The 16903-nt window shown below is 42.4% G+C and overlaps 1 protein-coding gene across 1 annotated transcript in view; it reads right to left on the reverse strand.

Moving 5' to 3' along the window:
- Window positions 1-16903, reverse strand: part of LOC140907170 (dynein axonemal heavy chain 5) — a 268060-nt gene that overhangs the window by 232392 nt on the left and 18765 nt on the right. Inside the window, exons 8-11 of the mRNA XM_078851322.1 lie at window positions 7030-7131; window positions 3027-3213; window positions 1133-1298; window positions 936-1029 (exon numbers count right to left, since the gene is read on the reverse strand). Coding sequence (XP_078707448.1) covers window positions 936-1029; window positions 1133-1298; window positions 3027-3213; window positions 7030-7131 — 549 coding nt within the window. The remainder of the gene's footprint in view (window positions 1-935; window positions 1030-1132; window positions 1299-3026; window positions 3214-7029; window positions 7132-16903) is intronic.

Genomic DNA, 16903 nt, shown 5'->3' on the forward strand with positions numbered 1-16903 from the left:
GTTTGAATGTTCAGGACTGGCAATATTGAATGTGCTCAATTTACATAGAGACGGTTGATTTTTCTAACTGCCAGCCCTGCAAAACCAGCTCAGGCTCTAAAACATACTGGGTTCTTCCCTGCTTATACACTATCACCTTAATAAAGTAGTTCCTCAATGACACCTGTGTATCCGTTTTGTCTACAATAGCTTACACAGGTCTGACTGATTTGAACTTGATAAATAATTCTGTTGATGCTACACAGGAAGAAATGGAATCCAGCTCACTATCTCTTACATGTGTTGGCTCTGCAGGGATAACAGATCAAAAACTATTTTTACCACAAAAGTCAGCAGAAATTACTCTGAGCGCACACAGCAAGATTAGTTGAGTAAGAAGTTACCATTTTTCCACAGGCTATTCTCAAAGTAGATCCACACTTTAAAGACTAGAAGATCTTGACGGTAGACCTGCTGTTTCTGCCCATCATCTCCTCTACTGATGAATTCAGTGGCTTTTGAATCTCAGGTCACCTGCACATGGCTTGTGAGTCCATTTTTCTGGACTTGTCTGCACTTTGCATTGTTAAATTTGGACCAGGTGTCCATCTGACTGATGTAGTAAGTGCCCTGGGTAAAACTAGTTTGGGCCTGTAGCCAATACCTCCTCTATCCCCTTCCTGGCAATCCCATAGGCCTGTGTAGATATCTGTGTAACTGGCAACATAGGAGATAGGGTTGCCCCCTCCCCGCCACACACAAATATGTGTCCTTGACTCCAAATCAAGAGAATTGTTATTATTTGTTTATATAAAAAAAAAATAAAGCCCAATACATAAAAACCATCATCCCCAAACTATTATGAGCAATGTGGGTTCATTTCCTTATGTAGCATAAGCACAGCAGCGTGTTTTTAATTGACTTAAAATTATTTCTATTAAAAGCACAGTCATTACCAGTTCTTTCCACTGCTTTAATAGTCTTGATTTTGCTGCCTGAAGAATACTTAGAACTTTATTTACTCTTGGACTCTTGATCTCATCTAAAAGGCTTTGAAAAAAGAATAAATTTTAATTTTTTTCTGCCAGTGACAGTTCATGTTTATAAACAAAATGCCCTTTAGCCTGCAGAAGAAATAATGCAATGCTTTAACCTGTTAAATGATGCCATTCTCGATTTCCAGTGTTCCAGTTCAGCTGCTGGGCCAATGTCATCAGCTTCTTTTCTCATTTGTTCACTTTCCACCAAAATTTGTCCAATCTGTTTGATCCAAATTACTAGCACTCCCTCAAGTTTCTCAATGACCTCGATGTTACTGCCTTTAAAACCACAAGACAAAAGTTGCATTCTACTAATAAGTGCCAAGAAACGTACATAGATTTAAACATTCTATAGAAGAATTCTCACCACCTGGCTCCAGATTGGATGCAGAGCTGACTTCGGAAGGCTTCTTTACCCCAAAGTAGCCATTCATCCTAATCCTGGGGCAGATGACTAGAGAATCCATGCAGCAGATCCTCTATCTTGCCACTGTCTTTCCCTCCCTTGTCACCCACCTATTTCCCCTCTGTACACTGCCATGCAGGGAGCTCCGACAGTGCATGTTCCCTGCAATCCTAATTTGTTAGGAATAAATCCTAACGTCTTTGTGCAAGCTTTGCTCAGTCCATACCCAGGTAAATTCCCAACAAAGTCAAATGAAATAAAACTGAACAAGGACCACAGGCTTTAGCCCCATTAGCACATGCATAACTTCAAAATCAGATGTATACTTAAAAGCCACTGGAATATTGCTGCATTTTTCATGTAGAATTTTCATATCCAACAAAAATGCCAAGCCTAACTAACAATTTAAATTAATGTACTGGTACATTAACCACATTTAGTTAGGTTTCAGAGTAGCAGCCGTGTTAGTCTGTATTCGCAAAAAGAAAAGGAGTACTTGTGGCACCTTGGAGACTAACAAATTTATTTGAGCATAAGCTTCCGTGAGCTACAGCTCACTTCATCGGATGTATCCGATGAAGTGAGCTGTAGCTCACGAAAGCTTATGCTCAAATAAATTTGTTAGTCTCCAAGGTGCCACAAGTACTCCTTTTCTTTTTGCATATTTAGTTAATAACCCTACTTGTGATTAAACAAGGATTCTCTCTTTCCCAGCCATCTCCTTCAGTGAAGTTAGAGGGCCACATTGTCCTAAAGGTGGAAGACAATCCACATAGTGACCAGGAAACTCTGCATGTTTCAAATCAAAAGGTCTTTCAGATTGTTCCATCTGCGGAGACAGTGTAGAGTTTGCCCTCTGCATTATGACTAGGGCTCCTGGACCTTCAAACGTGCAGTTTACCTGAGATCCAGAGGGAAACCTTTCAGACCTTGTGCCATCCATTGGAGAGCAAGGCACTTGCTCAGTGACTCATGATCCCTTAGCAGCCCTGCTGCCATAGGTTTGTTTTTTTTTACTTGCAGCTGCCCCAAAACATACCCACTAAGGGGGTTTTAGTATGTAGCAAGGGATATGATAATGCTGATCGGATCAGCATTATTTTACACTGAAATGTCATGTGGTGACAAGGAAGGGGGGCAGGGAGGAGAGGCCACTGTTGTAGAGAGGGTCCATAAGTCAAGCCCACTTATCCAGCTATGCCCCCTTCCAATCCCTGGATCTCAGAGCCATAGTGTACCTAGTCCACCTGAGGACCAACAAAAGTAAGGAGCATTCCATAGGTAGCAGCTGATCCTCCTTTCTATGCCATCCTCTCCAAACCCACCTTATTGAGCTTCCCTCACCCTGCAGAACTGGATGGTCATAGTGCTGATTTTATCACATCTCAGGCATTTTCAAGATCATAAACTTGGAATTATACTCCACTTCTAAGATCAAGAAGAAGAAGAAATATAGCTCTAAGAAAGAGGACAAATAAACCTTTTAAAAGAAAGCATCGCTAACAGCATAGAGGACATGGAACATCTCTCTTCCTATAAATACTCTCATTTCCATGTTCTGTTTTGGAACATATAATATTTCTCCTTTAAGAATTACTGACCTGCTGTTATGTAGTCAGAAGGGTTATGCAAGTTGTTGAGGTAACTCTCAATATCCACCTTCTGCAGCTGAATTTTATCTTCTAAATTCTGTCTTGCTGATGACAAGGTACCCACAAATCTATCCACAGAATACAGGAAGTCTTGTATCTGGCTGTTCTTCAAGCCTTCTTTCACAGCTCCCCAGTGCTGATTATTTGAAAATAATGAATGCAAGAAAAAATATAAAACAAAGGTATTGTTTTTATTAGAAAAGTATTGCTTATTCACAGAACCATAGAATTTACAGATAAATCTTTCCTGGCCAGTATGGGACCCCTTACAATATATTAGTCAGTGCTTTGGTATGCCCGATTTTAAATGGGCATATTAATTTTGTGTTTGTTGGTGTGATGGGGTGTACAAGCCCCGCAGCGAGGAGTTTAGGGTTAAGGAGCAGCTCTGGACCCAGAAAGCCATGGACAGCCGCCCCTGCTGGGCATACTTCCAGTGGAGGCTGAGCTCAAAAGGGAGCAGCTCAGATCAGTCTAGTCAGACCACAAAGGAGAGCAGTTGTGTAGTGCAGGCTCCTGCCGAGAAGCTGCTGAGGCCCCACGTGGCCAGGACCAGGCCCCATTGCTGGGTTGCTGCAGGCCCTTCAACCATGGAGGCTGACAATGACAAGCTGTGACTGAAAGAAGATGACTTTCCAGGGCGCAACCACAGAGGACTGTAGAGGGGACTCTGAAACAAACCAGTGGCACCAATAAAGGAACCAAAGCCAGGATAAGAAGTGGCCCAGGTTGCAGAAATAGGAGTGCCCAACCCCTACGCCGAGCATTTTGAACTACAGTTTACTGGGCCCTGAGCTGGAACCCAGTAGAGAAAGGAGGAATCAGGTTCCCCACCAGCCCCAGCTACAGACTCTTACCACTAGGCAACACAGTCCAGAGTATCGCCATTATGTAGTTCTGCCAGGCTTGGACACCAGTCTCCTGACAGTTGGGTAAAAATTAGGGCTGTCAAGCAATTAAAAAAATTAATCGTGATTAATCATGCTGTTAAAAAATAATAGAATACCATTTTTAAAAATATTTTTGGATGTTTTCTTCATTTTCAAATGTATTGATTTCAATTACAACACAGAATACAAAGTGTACAATGCTCAGTTTCTATTTATTTTTATTACAAATATTTGCACTCAAAAAAACAAAAGAAATAGTATTTTTCAATTCACCTCATACACGTACTGTAGTGCATTTTCTTTATCATGAAAGTTGAACTTACAAATGTAGAATTATGTACAATAACTGCATTCAAAAATAAAACAATGTAAAACTTTAGAGACTACAAGTCCACTCAGGCCTACTTCTTGTTCAACTAATCGTTAAGACAAACAAGTGTGTTTACATTTGCAGGAGATAATGCTGCCCACTTCTTGTTTACGTCACCTAAAAGTGAAAACAGGCATTCGCATAGCACTGTAGTAGCTGGCATCGCAAGATATTTACGTGCCAGATGCGCTAAAGATTTATATGTACCTTCATACTTTATTCACCATTTCAGAGGACATGCGTCCATGCTGATGACGGGTTCTACTCACTAACCATCCAAAGCAGTGTGGACTGACGCATCTTTATTTTCATCATCTGAGTCAGATGCCACCTGCAAAAGGTTGATTTTCTTTTTTGGTGGTTTGGGTTCTGTAGTATCCGCATTGGAGTTTTGCTCTTTTAAGACTTCTGAAAGCATTCTCCACACTTCGTCCCTCTCAGATTTTGGAAGGCACTTCAGGTTCTTAAACCTTGGGTTGAGTGCTATAGCTATCTTTAGAAATCTCACATTGGTACCTTCTTCGCATTTTGTCAAATCTGCAGTGAAAGTGTTCTTAAAACATGTGCTGGGTCATCATCCGAGACTGTTATAACATGAAATATATGGCAGAATGTGGGTAAAACAGGCCCAGAGACATACAATTCTCCCCCAAGGAATTCCATCACAATTTTAATTAATACTTTTTTTAAACGCGCATCATCAGCATGGAAGCATGTCCTCTGGAATGGTGGCCGAAGCATGAAGGGGCATACGAATATTTAGCATATTTGGCATATAAATACCTTGCAATTTATCTTGCTGGCTACAACAGTGCCACGCGAACGCCTGTTCTCACTTTCAGGTGACATTGTAAATAAGAAGAGGGCAGCATTATCTTCCGTAAATGTAAACACATTTGTTTGTCTTAGCAACTGGCTGAACAAGAAGTAGGACTGAGTGGACTTGTAGGCTCCAAAGATTTACATTGTTTTGTTTTTGAGTGCAGTCATGTAACAAAAGAAATCTATGTTTGCTAGCTGCACCTTTACAATAAAGAGATTGCACTACAGTACTTGCATGAGGTGAATCGAAAAATACTGTCTTTTGTTCATCATTGTTACAGTGCAAATGTTTGTATTCAAAAATAATAAAACAAAGTGAGCACCGTACACTTTGTATTCTGTGTTGTAACTGAAATAAATATATTTGAAAATACAAAAAAAGATCCAAAATATTTAATAACATTTCAATTGGTATTCTATTGTTTAACAGTGCGATTAAAACTGTGATTAATCACAATTAATTTTAGCTAACTGCGATTAATCGAAAGGTCTAGTAAAAATCTTATTTTTTACATAATGACAGCTGAGATTCTCATGTAACCTCTTGATTCCAACAGCTGAGGTTATAAGGAAAACATCAAACATTGTGAACGTCACAATAAAATTATGAGAGTTGGCAACACTGCATTTAGCAGCTCTGTGTATTTATAATGGTAGTCAAAATGGAGCTGTCTTGTATCAGAGTCAACCGTCTAACAAAGCATTATGGCAAGGACACAAAGTTATAAGGAAAATGTCATCTATGCTTCTGACTGCAACTGCTGCTTCAAGAAACTGGGCTGGCCCACTCTCAGAGCTTTGGCAGGTGAGACAAAAGGCTGCAGAGGAGACAAATGAGAGCAAAGACCTCATGAAAATGAAATGTCGCTCTGAGTTCTCTCTCTGAAGGTGACTTGTTGGGCTTTCTTTTCAGCTTGACTTCAGAACAATGGCTCCCTTTGAAGGGAGGAAGTTAGATACTAATCTTTCTTTCTACTTCAATATGAAAGAAAATCAAAAGAGCAGCATCTGGACCATGTGACACCAAATTACTTTGGAGGGGCTGAAGCTTTGGCAAGGCCCACCCTGCTATGTCCGTGCTGAAGATGGACACAATACTGCATTGTGATAAGCAGGGCACACTGAGCTACAAGGACAAGGGAGGCAAGACAACAGGAGTATGTGTGAATGAGGCAAAAGGAAAGAAGCAGCAGAGTGTAGGTGTGGAAAGGTGGCCAGAATGTCCACTTAACTGGTTCTAATGAAACCGGGGTGAGGGCGGGGGGGACGGTGGGGGGGGAGGAATCTCAGTTTCTACTAGATACAAGGCCCAAGCTGCAAAATACAGTTTCTGATTTCAAACCCAACAACGTCTGAAGTTATTCAGATGCTGGGTTTTAATTTGGTCCCATTTCTAGTTTCAACAGACCAAATCAGGACCCCCGGACAGACCCACAAAACCAGAAAAATTCTAGTAGGCTGGGGCTTTCAGGCTGTGCTAAAGTGCTGAAGACCCTCTAACTGTAAACATCTCTGGATTAAATCATGGGCCTACCTATGTTGCAACTAAGAGAAATTGACACTTCTTTTTACTCGAGCTTACCCTAGCATCACACTCACCGTTATTCTCTTGCTTTATCATGCATACCTTATTATGCTATTTTTAAGTTGTGGTATTTTTAAATACGAACAATGAATATGAAATATGAATTTCAGACTCCCAGATAAAAATGTCAGGACCTGTGCACATCCTAATTTAGACCTTTATATCGTTCTCTGTTCCCTTTGACAGACACTTTTGTTTTAGTTCATCTGATTTACAACTGAGATAGAAACAGCTATTAGACATAACTCAAAAGAGGTTTGTTAAGAAAAGATACTGATTATTTACCTGCTGAGATTTAAGTGCTGGTACCATGACTTGGGCCAAGAAAATTTCCAGGCCCTGAAGGATATTTCCATTAGTACAATCAAACATTCCAAAATTCACCTCCTTTGGGGGGAAAAAATAGTTAACAGAATGCATTTAAATGAAACTTCTGCAGTTTTGTGACCGAGTGAACTTCAGACACATTTAAGATGGATGTAAATAGACTATAACCTAAACTTCTAGGAATGAGAAATTTCTTACCTAATAATATTCTGTTAGCAGCTTCTCTCGTCATTCATCACTAATGTGTTCATGATCTCCACTGTGGAATTTGGAGGCAGTTCAATGTTATTGCTGGAAGCTCCAGGACTAAGACACACCCTTCGGCTCAAGTCACCAGAAGAGTTTTTCCAAAGATAGAGGTGCTCCAGCAACCAATTATTAGCATTAAGACAATAACTTGATATAATGTATTAAATAAACTTGTGATGGGGCATCTGTTCCACACTGGCAGAGAAGGGGTTAAAAGCAGCCTACAGAGGCTGGGCAGGGAACAGTGATACCACGAGTTGAGTCATGAAGAGGAAGCTGCTGTACTTGGACTGAGGCAGGTTTGCAGGCGGTGACAATGACAAGCGAGGCACCACCAGAAGAGGGCACACCAGCTAGCAGTGCTAATCCCAGAGATAGCCAGCAGGAGGTGCCACAGTGGTGAGTGAATCCCATGACAAACCTTAAGAGAATTATATTTCTAAATCTTTCTGTACAGAAAAAAGTATTCTTGTCATTTCCACACTACTAGGATGGACTGAACTCAGAGAGAAGCTGCTGACAGAAATAAAATGATCACGTAAGAAATTTTTCATTCTGTTGCACAGCTTTTCTCCTCATTCATCTAATAGGAAGTAGCAAGCAGCGATTCAAAGACATAATAGGGGAAAGATGAGAAGTGTTTTAATTATTATAGTAGAATTGCAGGCCGGAATGGACTCTCCCCCCCCCATATAAAGCAAGATCTTTGTACACAAAGGAGTTATGTAGGAACCAACCTAGTAGCACCTTCCTACCAAAGGATGCCTCTGCAGAGAAATGGAAACTTATGTTGCAACTCTGTCTCAGATGAGGCTCGTACACCTCTTTTCCAATGCCCAAGAGATTTCTGCAAATACTTTCACCGATGCCTAGCATGTCAACTGATGCAGGATTGTAACATCTTGCCTGAAGCAACTTTGAGGCCCTAAGGCCATGACATTTTGGATGGAATGAGATGAACAGCATACTAGCAATGCTCATTTATGTCACAGCCTATCAAATCAGCATCAGGGGTTAGAACAAAATGATGGGAGAACTATTTTGCAGGAATTGTGCAAAGAACTTACCATGGGCAGAATGCTATAACAACTGCCTTTTGCTCATGACAACAACAACATGGTTCTTGTACAGATACAGGAATTAATTCCAAAATCTGCTTTTGGAGGCAATGGGGACTAGAAAGGCTAATCATAGGCTTGTCTAATCTGTCATTCTGATTAATTGTGGCATTTTAAGATACTCAAATGAAGAGTCCAATGTGCCTACCTACAGATCACTGCTAGGGCTGATACCGTGTTTCTACGGTGCTTGGTTATAGGAATCCAACCAACCATTCTGGAGAAACTCTAGTGTAGCTGAGATCAATAATTGTGACTATTATTAAAAAGAAAAGGAGTACTTGTGGCACCTTAGAGACTAACAAATATATTTGAGCATAAGCTTTCGTGAGCTACAGCTCACTTCAGTATAGCAGCATCTGGAGGCCAAGGCCCCATTTTGCTGAGCACTGCACAAAGAGGCAGTCCCTGTCCCAAAGAGCTTTCTGTTTTCCCTCACCATCAGAAATGGAAATTCGACCAGATCAGTGAGTGAAATATCCCGGTTCTGTCTGGATACCAAACTGATTCTGAGGTTAATGGAGAATCCATGCTGAACTACGCTTCTCTTCTGATGCCCAGGCTGTTAAGTGTAGATGTTCCTGGTCTAGATGAAGAAGTTCCTGTTTCAAGAGGTTTGGCCTTTTCTGAAGGTACAGTATGTGGTTCTTGGCTATTTAGCAAGTCCAAAGCACCTTCTAGGCCAGTAAGGATGGGGAAAAGGACTTTAACTCTCCCTTTTCCTTCTTTTCTGTATCCTTCATGTGAACTATCTTGAAAGGTTGCAGATTCTTCTCTGCTCAGAAAACTATTTCCTTTGCCACAGAGAAGTCTGACCTAGTTTTGGAAGGGATATAAACATTCATGCCTCAATTATAAGCCAACCTCTAATGGAAAGTAGGTGACTTCTCTTCTCTTGAGGGTACTGTAACTGCGCACTGCATAGTTTTTTGCACCTTCTACTGATGCAGCTGATACAGGCCACTGTCACAGTCAATATATTGGACTCTATGGCCAATTGCTCTGATACCATATGGCCACAGTGGGAGAGGTGTTCTTGTTCATACATGCCACTGATAGAGATGTCAAAGTGAACCATTTAGTTCACTCTCTGAGACTTTGGAAATTTGTCTTCCAAGTAAGCTCCCCATCCTGGGAAGCTTGTGCCCATAGTGAGTATGCAAGAGTCTAGAGTAAAAATCGGGTTGCCTTTCAGTGTGTTTGTACTTACCTACCCACAAAAGGACATTTGGATGTGATCTGAGAATGACACCTAATTTTGCATTGCATCAAGTGCATAGCTCCATGTCTTCAAAAGGAATTTCTGCAGGCACATTTTGAAAGATCCACTCAGGAATGAAGCCAACACAAGACATGAGCAATCCTAGCCATTGAAAACAATTGGCTATGAATGGACCACGGCCCTGAAATGACTGATGCAATGAAGTTTTGGTTCTTTGCTAATCTCTACCATCGTGGTAAAATTATGGCCAGATCCTCGTCTGTTTTGACCCCTCTGAGCAACTCTCAGCATTGGGATTAAAATCTCTTCTTGATTTTGAAGAAGTGGTAGCTACAAATCCTTTACAGCAGCTGCCCAGTAATGAATGGGTCTGTTTCTCAGGACAGGCTACTTATTGTTATGTTGTCTATACATGGAGTAGAAGTGTGTAAATTGTGACCTGTCCCTTGCTGTGATTACTACCAGCTATTTCTTAAGGCTCTAGGTACAATGGATGGATAAGAAGGAAGAGTCTTGTACAGGAACTGTGAGCTCTCATTCACAAATGCTCTTTGTCTTTGTCATGCTGACAATTTTTTTGTTCTGGAGGAAAATATATTTAGATTTCTTTCGAAACTTCTGCTCCTGATTTTTCGCTCTGCCAGGGGAAGAGTCCCTTCTTGGATACCATTGGTGTTGGTAGAGACCAACGGATTGCCCTGCTGGCATTGATAACGAAGACTGAAGTCTCTGTGCACTCTAAGTTACTGATGTTTCCCCAAATGGTCCCTCACCTGTAAGTTTGGATGCAAAAGGTATCTGTTTAGGATGACTGATTGCTGTCCTGAGTGTAACATGGCTTCTTTGTACCCATCAAGTTGGAAACCATTGCACATCACAAATCACATCAAGGATCTTTAACTGAAGCTTTGAAATTGCTGTGCAGTGTGGCATCAGTTTGATGGTCTATAGGCATTTTGGAAGGAGTCCCTTTCTGAGGATGTGACTGTGTCTTTCACCTGTAGAGCTACAGCTGCACCAACATTAGGCTACTCAAACTTATACCATTTCTTTGGTTTTATATGAGGTTTTAGTTTAACATTTGGTTTTAATCAGATGGCCTCATTTGGATGTTATGATGGTTCTCAAGGAGGCATCTACGTGAAACAGTGTATTTAATAATGCTTGACAGAGAAGATGTTTTATTAATATTAATGAGTTCCTTGCAGAACACTGGCACCCTGTCTTGGAAGAGCAGGGACAGTTTTGTGGAGGGGGTTGGCGGTGCATCTGTGGTACTTCCCCTGGCTTTTTACAGGGAAGAGGTAGTATGCTATTCAACATGACCTCAAGACCACCCAACCAAGGAGGGGTAATGGACCAAATACCTCAATTGTGTAAGTAATTTGCTAGATATCTCTGGGATCCTGAAAGCCTGCTTGCCTGTTCCCTCAGGCTGGTTAGCATGCAAGTAAGTACTGCAGAAACAACCTAGTACTGCTCAGGACTTTACTCAGTAAATCAGGATCATTTTGAACATAGGAAGGGATTTCTCATTTACCCCTCTATAATCCCATGATGGTGCACCTCTGTGGGAACAGACAGGGCTATCCCTAGACATTTTGGGGCCCTACGCAGCCCCACCACGGGGGTGGGGGCAAGAGCAGGCTTCAGGGACAGGGAGGAAATCACCCCCCAGCATGAGCCGGCAGCGGAGCCCCCCCCCCCGCACTCACCAGGGGTGCAGTTGGGAGCCGGCGGAGCCGAGCGGGCTGGGGCGCGTCAATCCACTTCCTGCCGCCCGGTGAGTGCAGGGCATGCCTGACCCTTGCTGCAGTCCCCCGGGATGTAGCTCAAGGGAAGGGGTGGAGTGGGGGCGGGGCTGGGGAGAAGCAGGGGTGGGAAGAGGCAGGTGTGGGAGCTTTGGGGAAGGGGTGGAGTGGGGGTGGGGCTCAGGCAGAGCAGGGGCCATGGGGAAGAGGTGGAGCAGGGGTGGGGGCAGCTATCCTGGGCGGCTCAGCTTGCCCCGGGGTATTGGGCTGGCCACTGGAGCAGCACGCAGCTGCGTAGGGCACCAGGAAATCTGGGGCAATGTGATGCTCCAAATTTCCTGGTGTCCTACACAGCTGCGTACTTTGCATATGGGTAAAGATGGCCCTGGGAACAGAGTCCGCATGTGCCTCTGTTCTGGTCAGACATCACCTCAAATACTCCTTTTGCTTGTCAAGCCATCCTGCGGAGCAGATATGGGGTGATCAGCAAGACAGAGAGCTTTCCCTGCCTTTCAGACTCAGCCCTTTTCCTTGGCAGAGCAAAGGTTTATGGCTGATCACAAGGCACAAATCCCCTTCCACTGCTGCCTAAACCCGAACCCTTGTCTGTGACAGAGAGGATCCTTGGGTTGAGAGCCAGCCAGGCACAGTTCCAATTATGCTGCAGTCTGAGGCAGGGCTGCACAAGAGGGCCAGGCTTTTCTGCAAACCCAGACATACTTCAGGGGGCAAAGGCTGGTGAGCCTTATTCAGTGCACTGTGAGAGCCTGTGTATAGGAGAAAAGCCCCAGAAAACACTCCTTCTGGAGGGAAGGCAAAGGAAAGGGGGTTTAACCCCTGATCTTCACCTCACGTGTTCATTTAAGAATATGAATTGCTGCCTTGGGAAGGACACATTTGTTTTTCCTTTTTGTGACGCAGAGTCTCTGGGGTTTGCAGCACTTATCCCTGAGTACAATAAGAATCTCCTGATTCACAGTGAGAGGAAGAGGAGCAGATTAGGAGCCATGCTTCGTTCCTGAGGGAGTCAAGGACCCACTTCAGTATCTGGGGGAGACCTTGGGTCCTTTCAGTGACATTTTCCCCCTTCAGCCAGGTCTGTTGCAGGACTTACCCAGTGAGCTGCCCAGATAGCGTCTTCCTTGTCCTTATATTCCCTGACCAAAAGCTCAGAGGCTCCCGATCAGGCTTTTTCATGGTGGAGTCACTGTTCCTCAGGCCAGGATGGGGACCTGACATGCCTGTCTGACTCTAAGCTCTGTGCTGTGGCAGTGTGAGGGTCGGCTGGCTGAGAACAGGCAGAGCTTAGTAAACCCTCTGTAGATCTTGTAAAAGCTGCCTCACACAGGGAACACTGCTTAGATTTAGCCTGGTGTTTGCAGGATAGCTCTGCCATACCTAAGTGGAGGAAGAGGAGTCCAGCAGGGAGGCACTGCAGTGCCGGATCCAGGTGGCTGAGACCATCACATTGGTCTTTACTCCATCCAGGGGAGGAGGCAGAGGAAGGAAGGAAGATTATAAATCACTACTGAACAGAAATTAATACAGGTGAGTCGCATCATAAGCGCATTTAACTTACGCAAATTCAACTATACGCGCTCGGCAAAAAAAAAAAAAAGAAGAAGAAGATACCTATAAATAGTTTGGGCGATTCCGCCCACCATTCCACTCAATGGGCGTATGCCCCAGAGTGAGCGTGAGATGGGAGATGTGAATCTGCTGTTCCCTCAGTCGGTCTCAGTTCCCGCATGCCTCTCATAGTGTGAGCATCTCGCGGCGCTGAATGTGATTCTAGTGTTTAAAGATACATATTTTTATACAACATGGCCCCTAAACGCAAGCCAACTACTTCATCTGGTGCTCAACCAAAGAAACAGTGATCTGTTCCAAAGCTGGAGGAAAAACTGGCTGTACTGGACTTATTGAGAGACGGTATGTGGCGCGTAAATATGGCCTCAATAAATCTAGCATCCATGCCATCAAGATTCGAGGGAAAGAAATTCATCAAGCCGTGGCATCAAGTGCTCCAATAACTGCTCAGGTGATGAGCCAGGTGCGTGATAAGACTTTAGTGAAGACTGAAAAGGCATTAAACTTATTGCTGGAAGACATGAACCGTAAATGTGTACCTATCAATGGCAACACGTTGAGAGAAAAGGCTCTTAGCCTCTACGCGCTGTTCAAACCACCCGCCGAAGAGGAACAGCCTTCTGATGAGACGGAATTCAAAGCCAGCAAAGGTTGGCTTAACAGTTTTAGGAACTGCTTCAACCTCAAAAATGTGCAGACTATTTATGAAGCTGCATCTGCCAATGAAGAGGCAGCAAAAGCCTACCCCAAACAATTAAAAGAAAATCATAGAAGAAAAGGGCTATCTTCCGGAACAAGTTTTTAATGCTAATGAGACTGGGCTCCTCTGGAAAAAAAATGCCCAACTGCACTTACATTTCAAAATCAGAAAGACCAGCCCCTGGCTTCAAAGCAGCTAAAGACCGTGTGACTGTGTTGTTTTGTGGCAATGTGACTGGGCATTTAATAAAGCTGGGCTTGCTCTACAGGGTTGCAAATCCCCATGCCTTAAAAGGCAAGAACAAAAATCTCCTGCCTGTGTTCTGGCAATCAAATAAAAAGGCGTGGGTGACGGCAGCATTATTCTGGATTGGTTCCACAAGTGTTTCATTCCAGAGGTCAAGCGGTACCTTGAAGAGAAAGGACTTGACTTTAAAGGGTTGCTGATCGTAGACAATGCTCCTGGTCACCTTGCGGCACTCCAGTTTGCACATAACAACGCTGAAATCGTCTTTCTCCCCCCTAATACCACCTCCATCCTCCAACCTCTCAACCAAGGCATGATTCGCTATTTCAAGGCCACATACATGAGGCTTATGTTCTCACGGATACATAGCACTATGGATGCTGATCCCAATCTTAATGTGATGGAGTGTTGTAAGTCCTTCAACATTGCCGATTGCATCACTTATATTAAACTGGCAATAGATACAATCAAGCCTGAAACAGTCAATGCTTGTTGGCGAAACCTATGGAAAGAATGTGTGAATGATTTTAAGGGTTTCCCGACCATTGACAAAGAAGTGAAACACATTGTTCAGGTGGCTTCGTCAACATCCTTGAGGAAGAAATTGAAGAATTAATTGAGAGCCATAGAGAAACTTTGACTAACGAAGAGTTAGAGGAACAGACAAAATTGTTTACAGAAGATGACGATGATGATGACAAACAGAAAGAGCCAGCAAGTTGGAATCTTCATAAATTTGCTGAAGTGTTCCAAGCAGCGAAACACTTGAATGATTTAATTTCTGAATACGATCTCTCTATGGAACGAAGCCTCAAAATGACACGTAGAATTATGCACGATTTGAGACCGTATCAAGAAATGTTTGAGCAGCTCAACAGACAACAGCGACAGTTGCCGATCACCATATTTTTCAAGGGAAAACGACCAGCAGCAGATGAGCCTACAACTTCTCAAGCTGAACCAGAGCCAACCACTTCATCTATGACTCGCTCTCCTTCACCCAAGCTCTCAGTCACCTCCGTCTCCTGGATCGGCATGAAGCCCTGACGACCCCCTGTAATTACCCCCTGTAATTAAAAATACAGTACTGTAAAATTATATTTTGCATATGTACTCTTTATTATATGCTGTACATTACTGTATACATTATACATTTATACATATTACTGTACAGGATTGTATACACAAAACCATGTACAGTATACTGTACTTTATGGGCAATTTAAGGGATTTTCAAGGGTAGTTTTGACTATACATGATTTTCACCTTACGCGCTGACTTTAGAATCTAACCCCCGTGTAAGATGCGACTCCACTGTAACAATTAAAATAATAAAAAATAAAATAAAATAGTTGGGAGAAACTAAACCATCAACTTGCTCTACTGCCAAAGGCAGAAAATCTGGTAGTCACAGATGAAGGATGGGCATAGTCCTGGAGTCTCCAGCAGCAATGCTGGACCACTCCTGAAGTCCATGGGTGGGGGGCATTAATCCATTAGTGATGAATGAGGAAAGAAGCTGTGCAAAAGAATTCATCAGCTTTTACAAAAATAAATATATCAATAGTTCGGAAGAGTATAGACTCTCACTCTCTCTCTTTTTATTTTTGTATGTTAAATTTGGCATGTTTGGATTCCCTTTATAAAGCTATTGCAGTGTTTCCTGAAAATGACAACCCCTCCAAAGGTCTTGAAATATTTTAATTGTATTTTGCTGTATAGGGTAGGGATATGCTTTGAATTATATCTTGCTTTTAGTTTTAGGGAATATCTATTTCAAAATGTTTTTAAAGGTGCATCTATTCAAGTTGTTGTTTGCATAATTTGGTTGTGCAGCTGTAAAAGAACTTGCATTGACAGTGAGTAGAGAAAAGCAAGGCTTGCAACCAATTGTTAGTAACGCTTGTGTTTGTGTGTTACCAAGACTTGATCCTGCAAACATTTAAACACATGCATAGTTTTACTCACATTAGTAGGGTGCCTACTCATGTGACTAAATTTAAACACATGCATAATTGTTTGCAGGATTGGGGCACAGATGTTTAATGCACCCAGATTCAAGATGAGGGGTAAATTAAACAATTTAAAGTAAATAGTCACACCACCTTGTTTTAAAAGCAAAAATCATCAATTAATTTTAAATTGTCAAAAACAAAATACAAAAACAATTTAAAATTATTAAAGAAACAAAGCCACAATTTCACCTAACTTGTGTGCTAACTTAGGCCCTGGTCAAGCAAAATACTTAAGCATTTAAGCACAAAATTAAGTCCATTCCTATTCAGAAAAGCACTTAAAGTTAAGCAAATACTTAAGTTAACATAAGTTTAATGATTGTTTTGAAAGATGGCCTTAGAGCCAGAAACGTGCTTCTATTGAAATCAGTGGTGGGGGCGGAGGGGAAGGGACACAATCCTGAGTTATGCTGAGCATCCTCAACTCCTTTTTCAAATTTCTGCTGAAAATGTCTCTCTCCCTCTTCTTCTCTGTAATGGCACTGTTATAAATCACATAATATTTTATTAGGGTGAAGGCAATCTAAGATATTTGCTGGTATTCTTGTATATTTCTTGGCTTTTAGAAAAACTAAATTCAGGAGCTTCAGTAGCTACATCCTGCAGAACTCTCTTTATTCCTGAATTCTAATGATTTATTCCTATTTGGGGTCCTTCTGACTTGTGGGTAAAGATTAAATGGGGCCTGGAAACACCAAAACTTCATGTTCTCACATCATGGAGCTGCTTTCTCAGACTCCATTCACTCATTTATCCTCATCTCTCTCAAAACAACTGTTCCTCCCTACCCCAGATAGGTCTACTTCACTGTTTCCTCCAAGTGCATTCCAAAATATTGATCTCCTCGCCTACCTATAAACTTAGTGTCTCACTGACTCACTGCTGTGTTGAGTCTGCTTAGACCGGGGCGGGCAAACTGCAGCCCACAGGCCATGTCCAGC

The sequence above is a fragment of the Lepidochelys kempii genome, chromosome 2 (assembly GCF_965140285.1).
Source record: "Lepidochelys kempii isolate rLepKem1 chromosome 2, rLepKem1.hap1, whole genome shotgun sequence".
Lineage (NCBI taxonomy): Eukaryota > Metazoa > Chordata > Testudines > Cheloniidae > Lepidochelys > Lepidochelys kempii.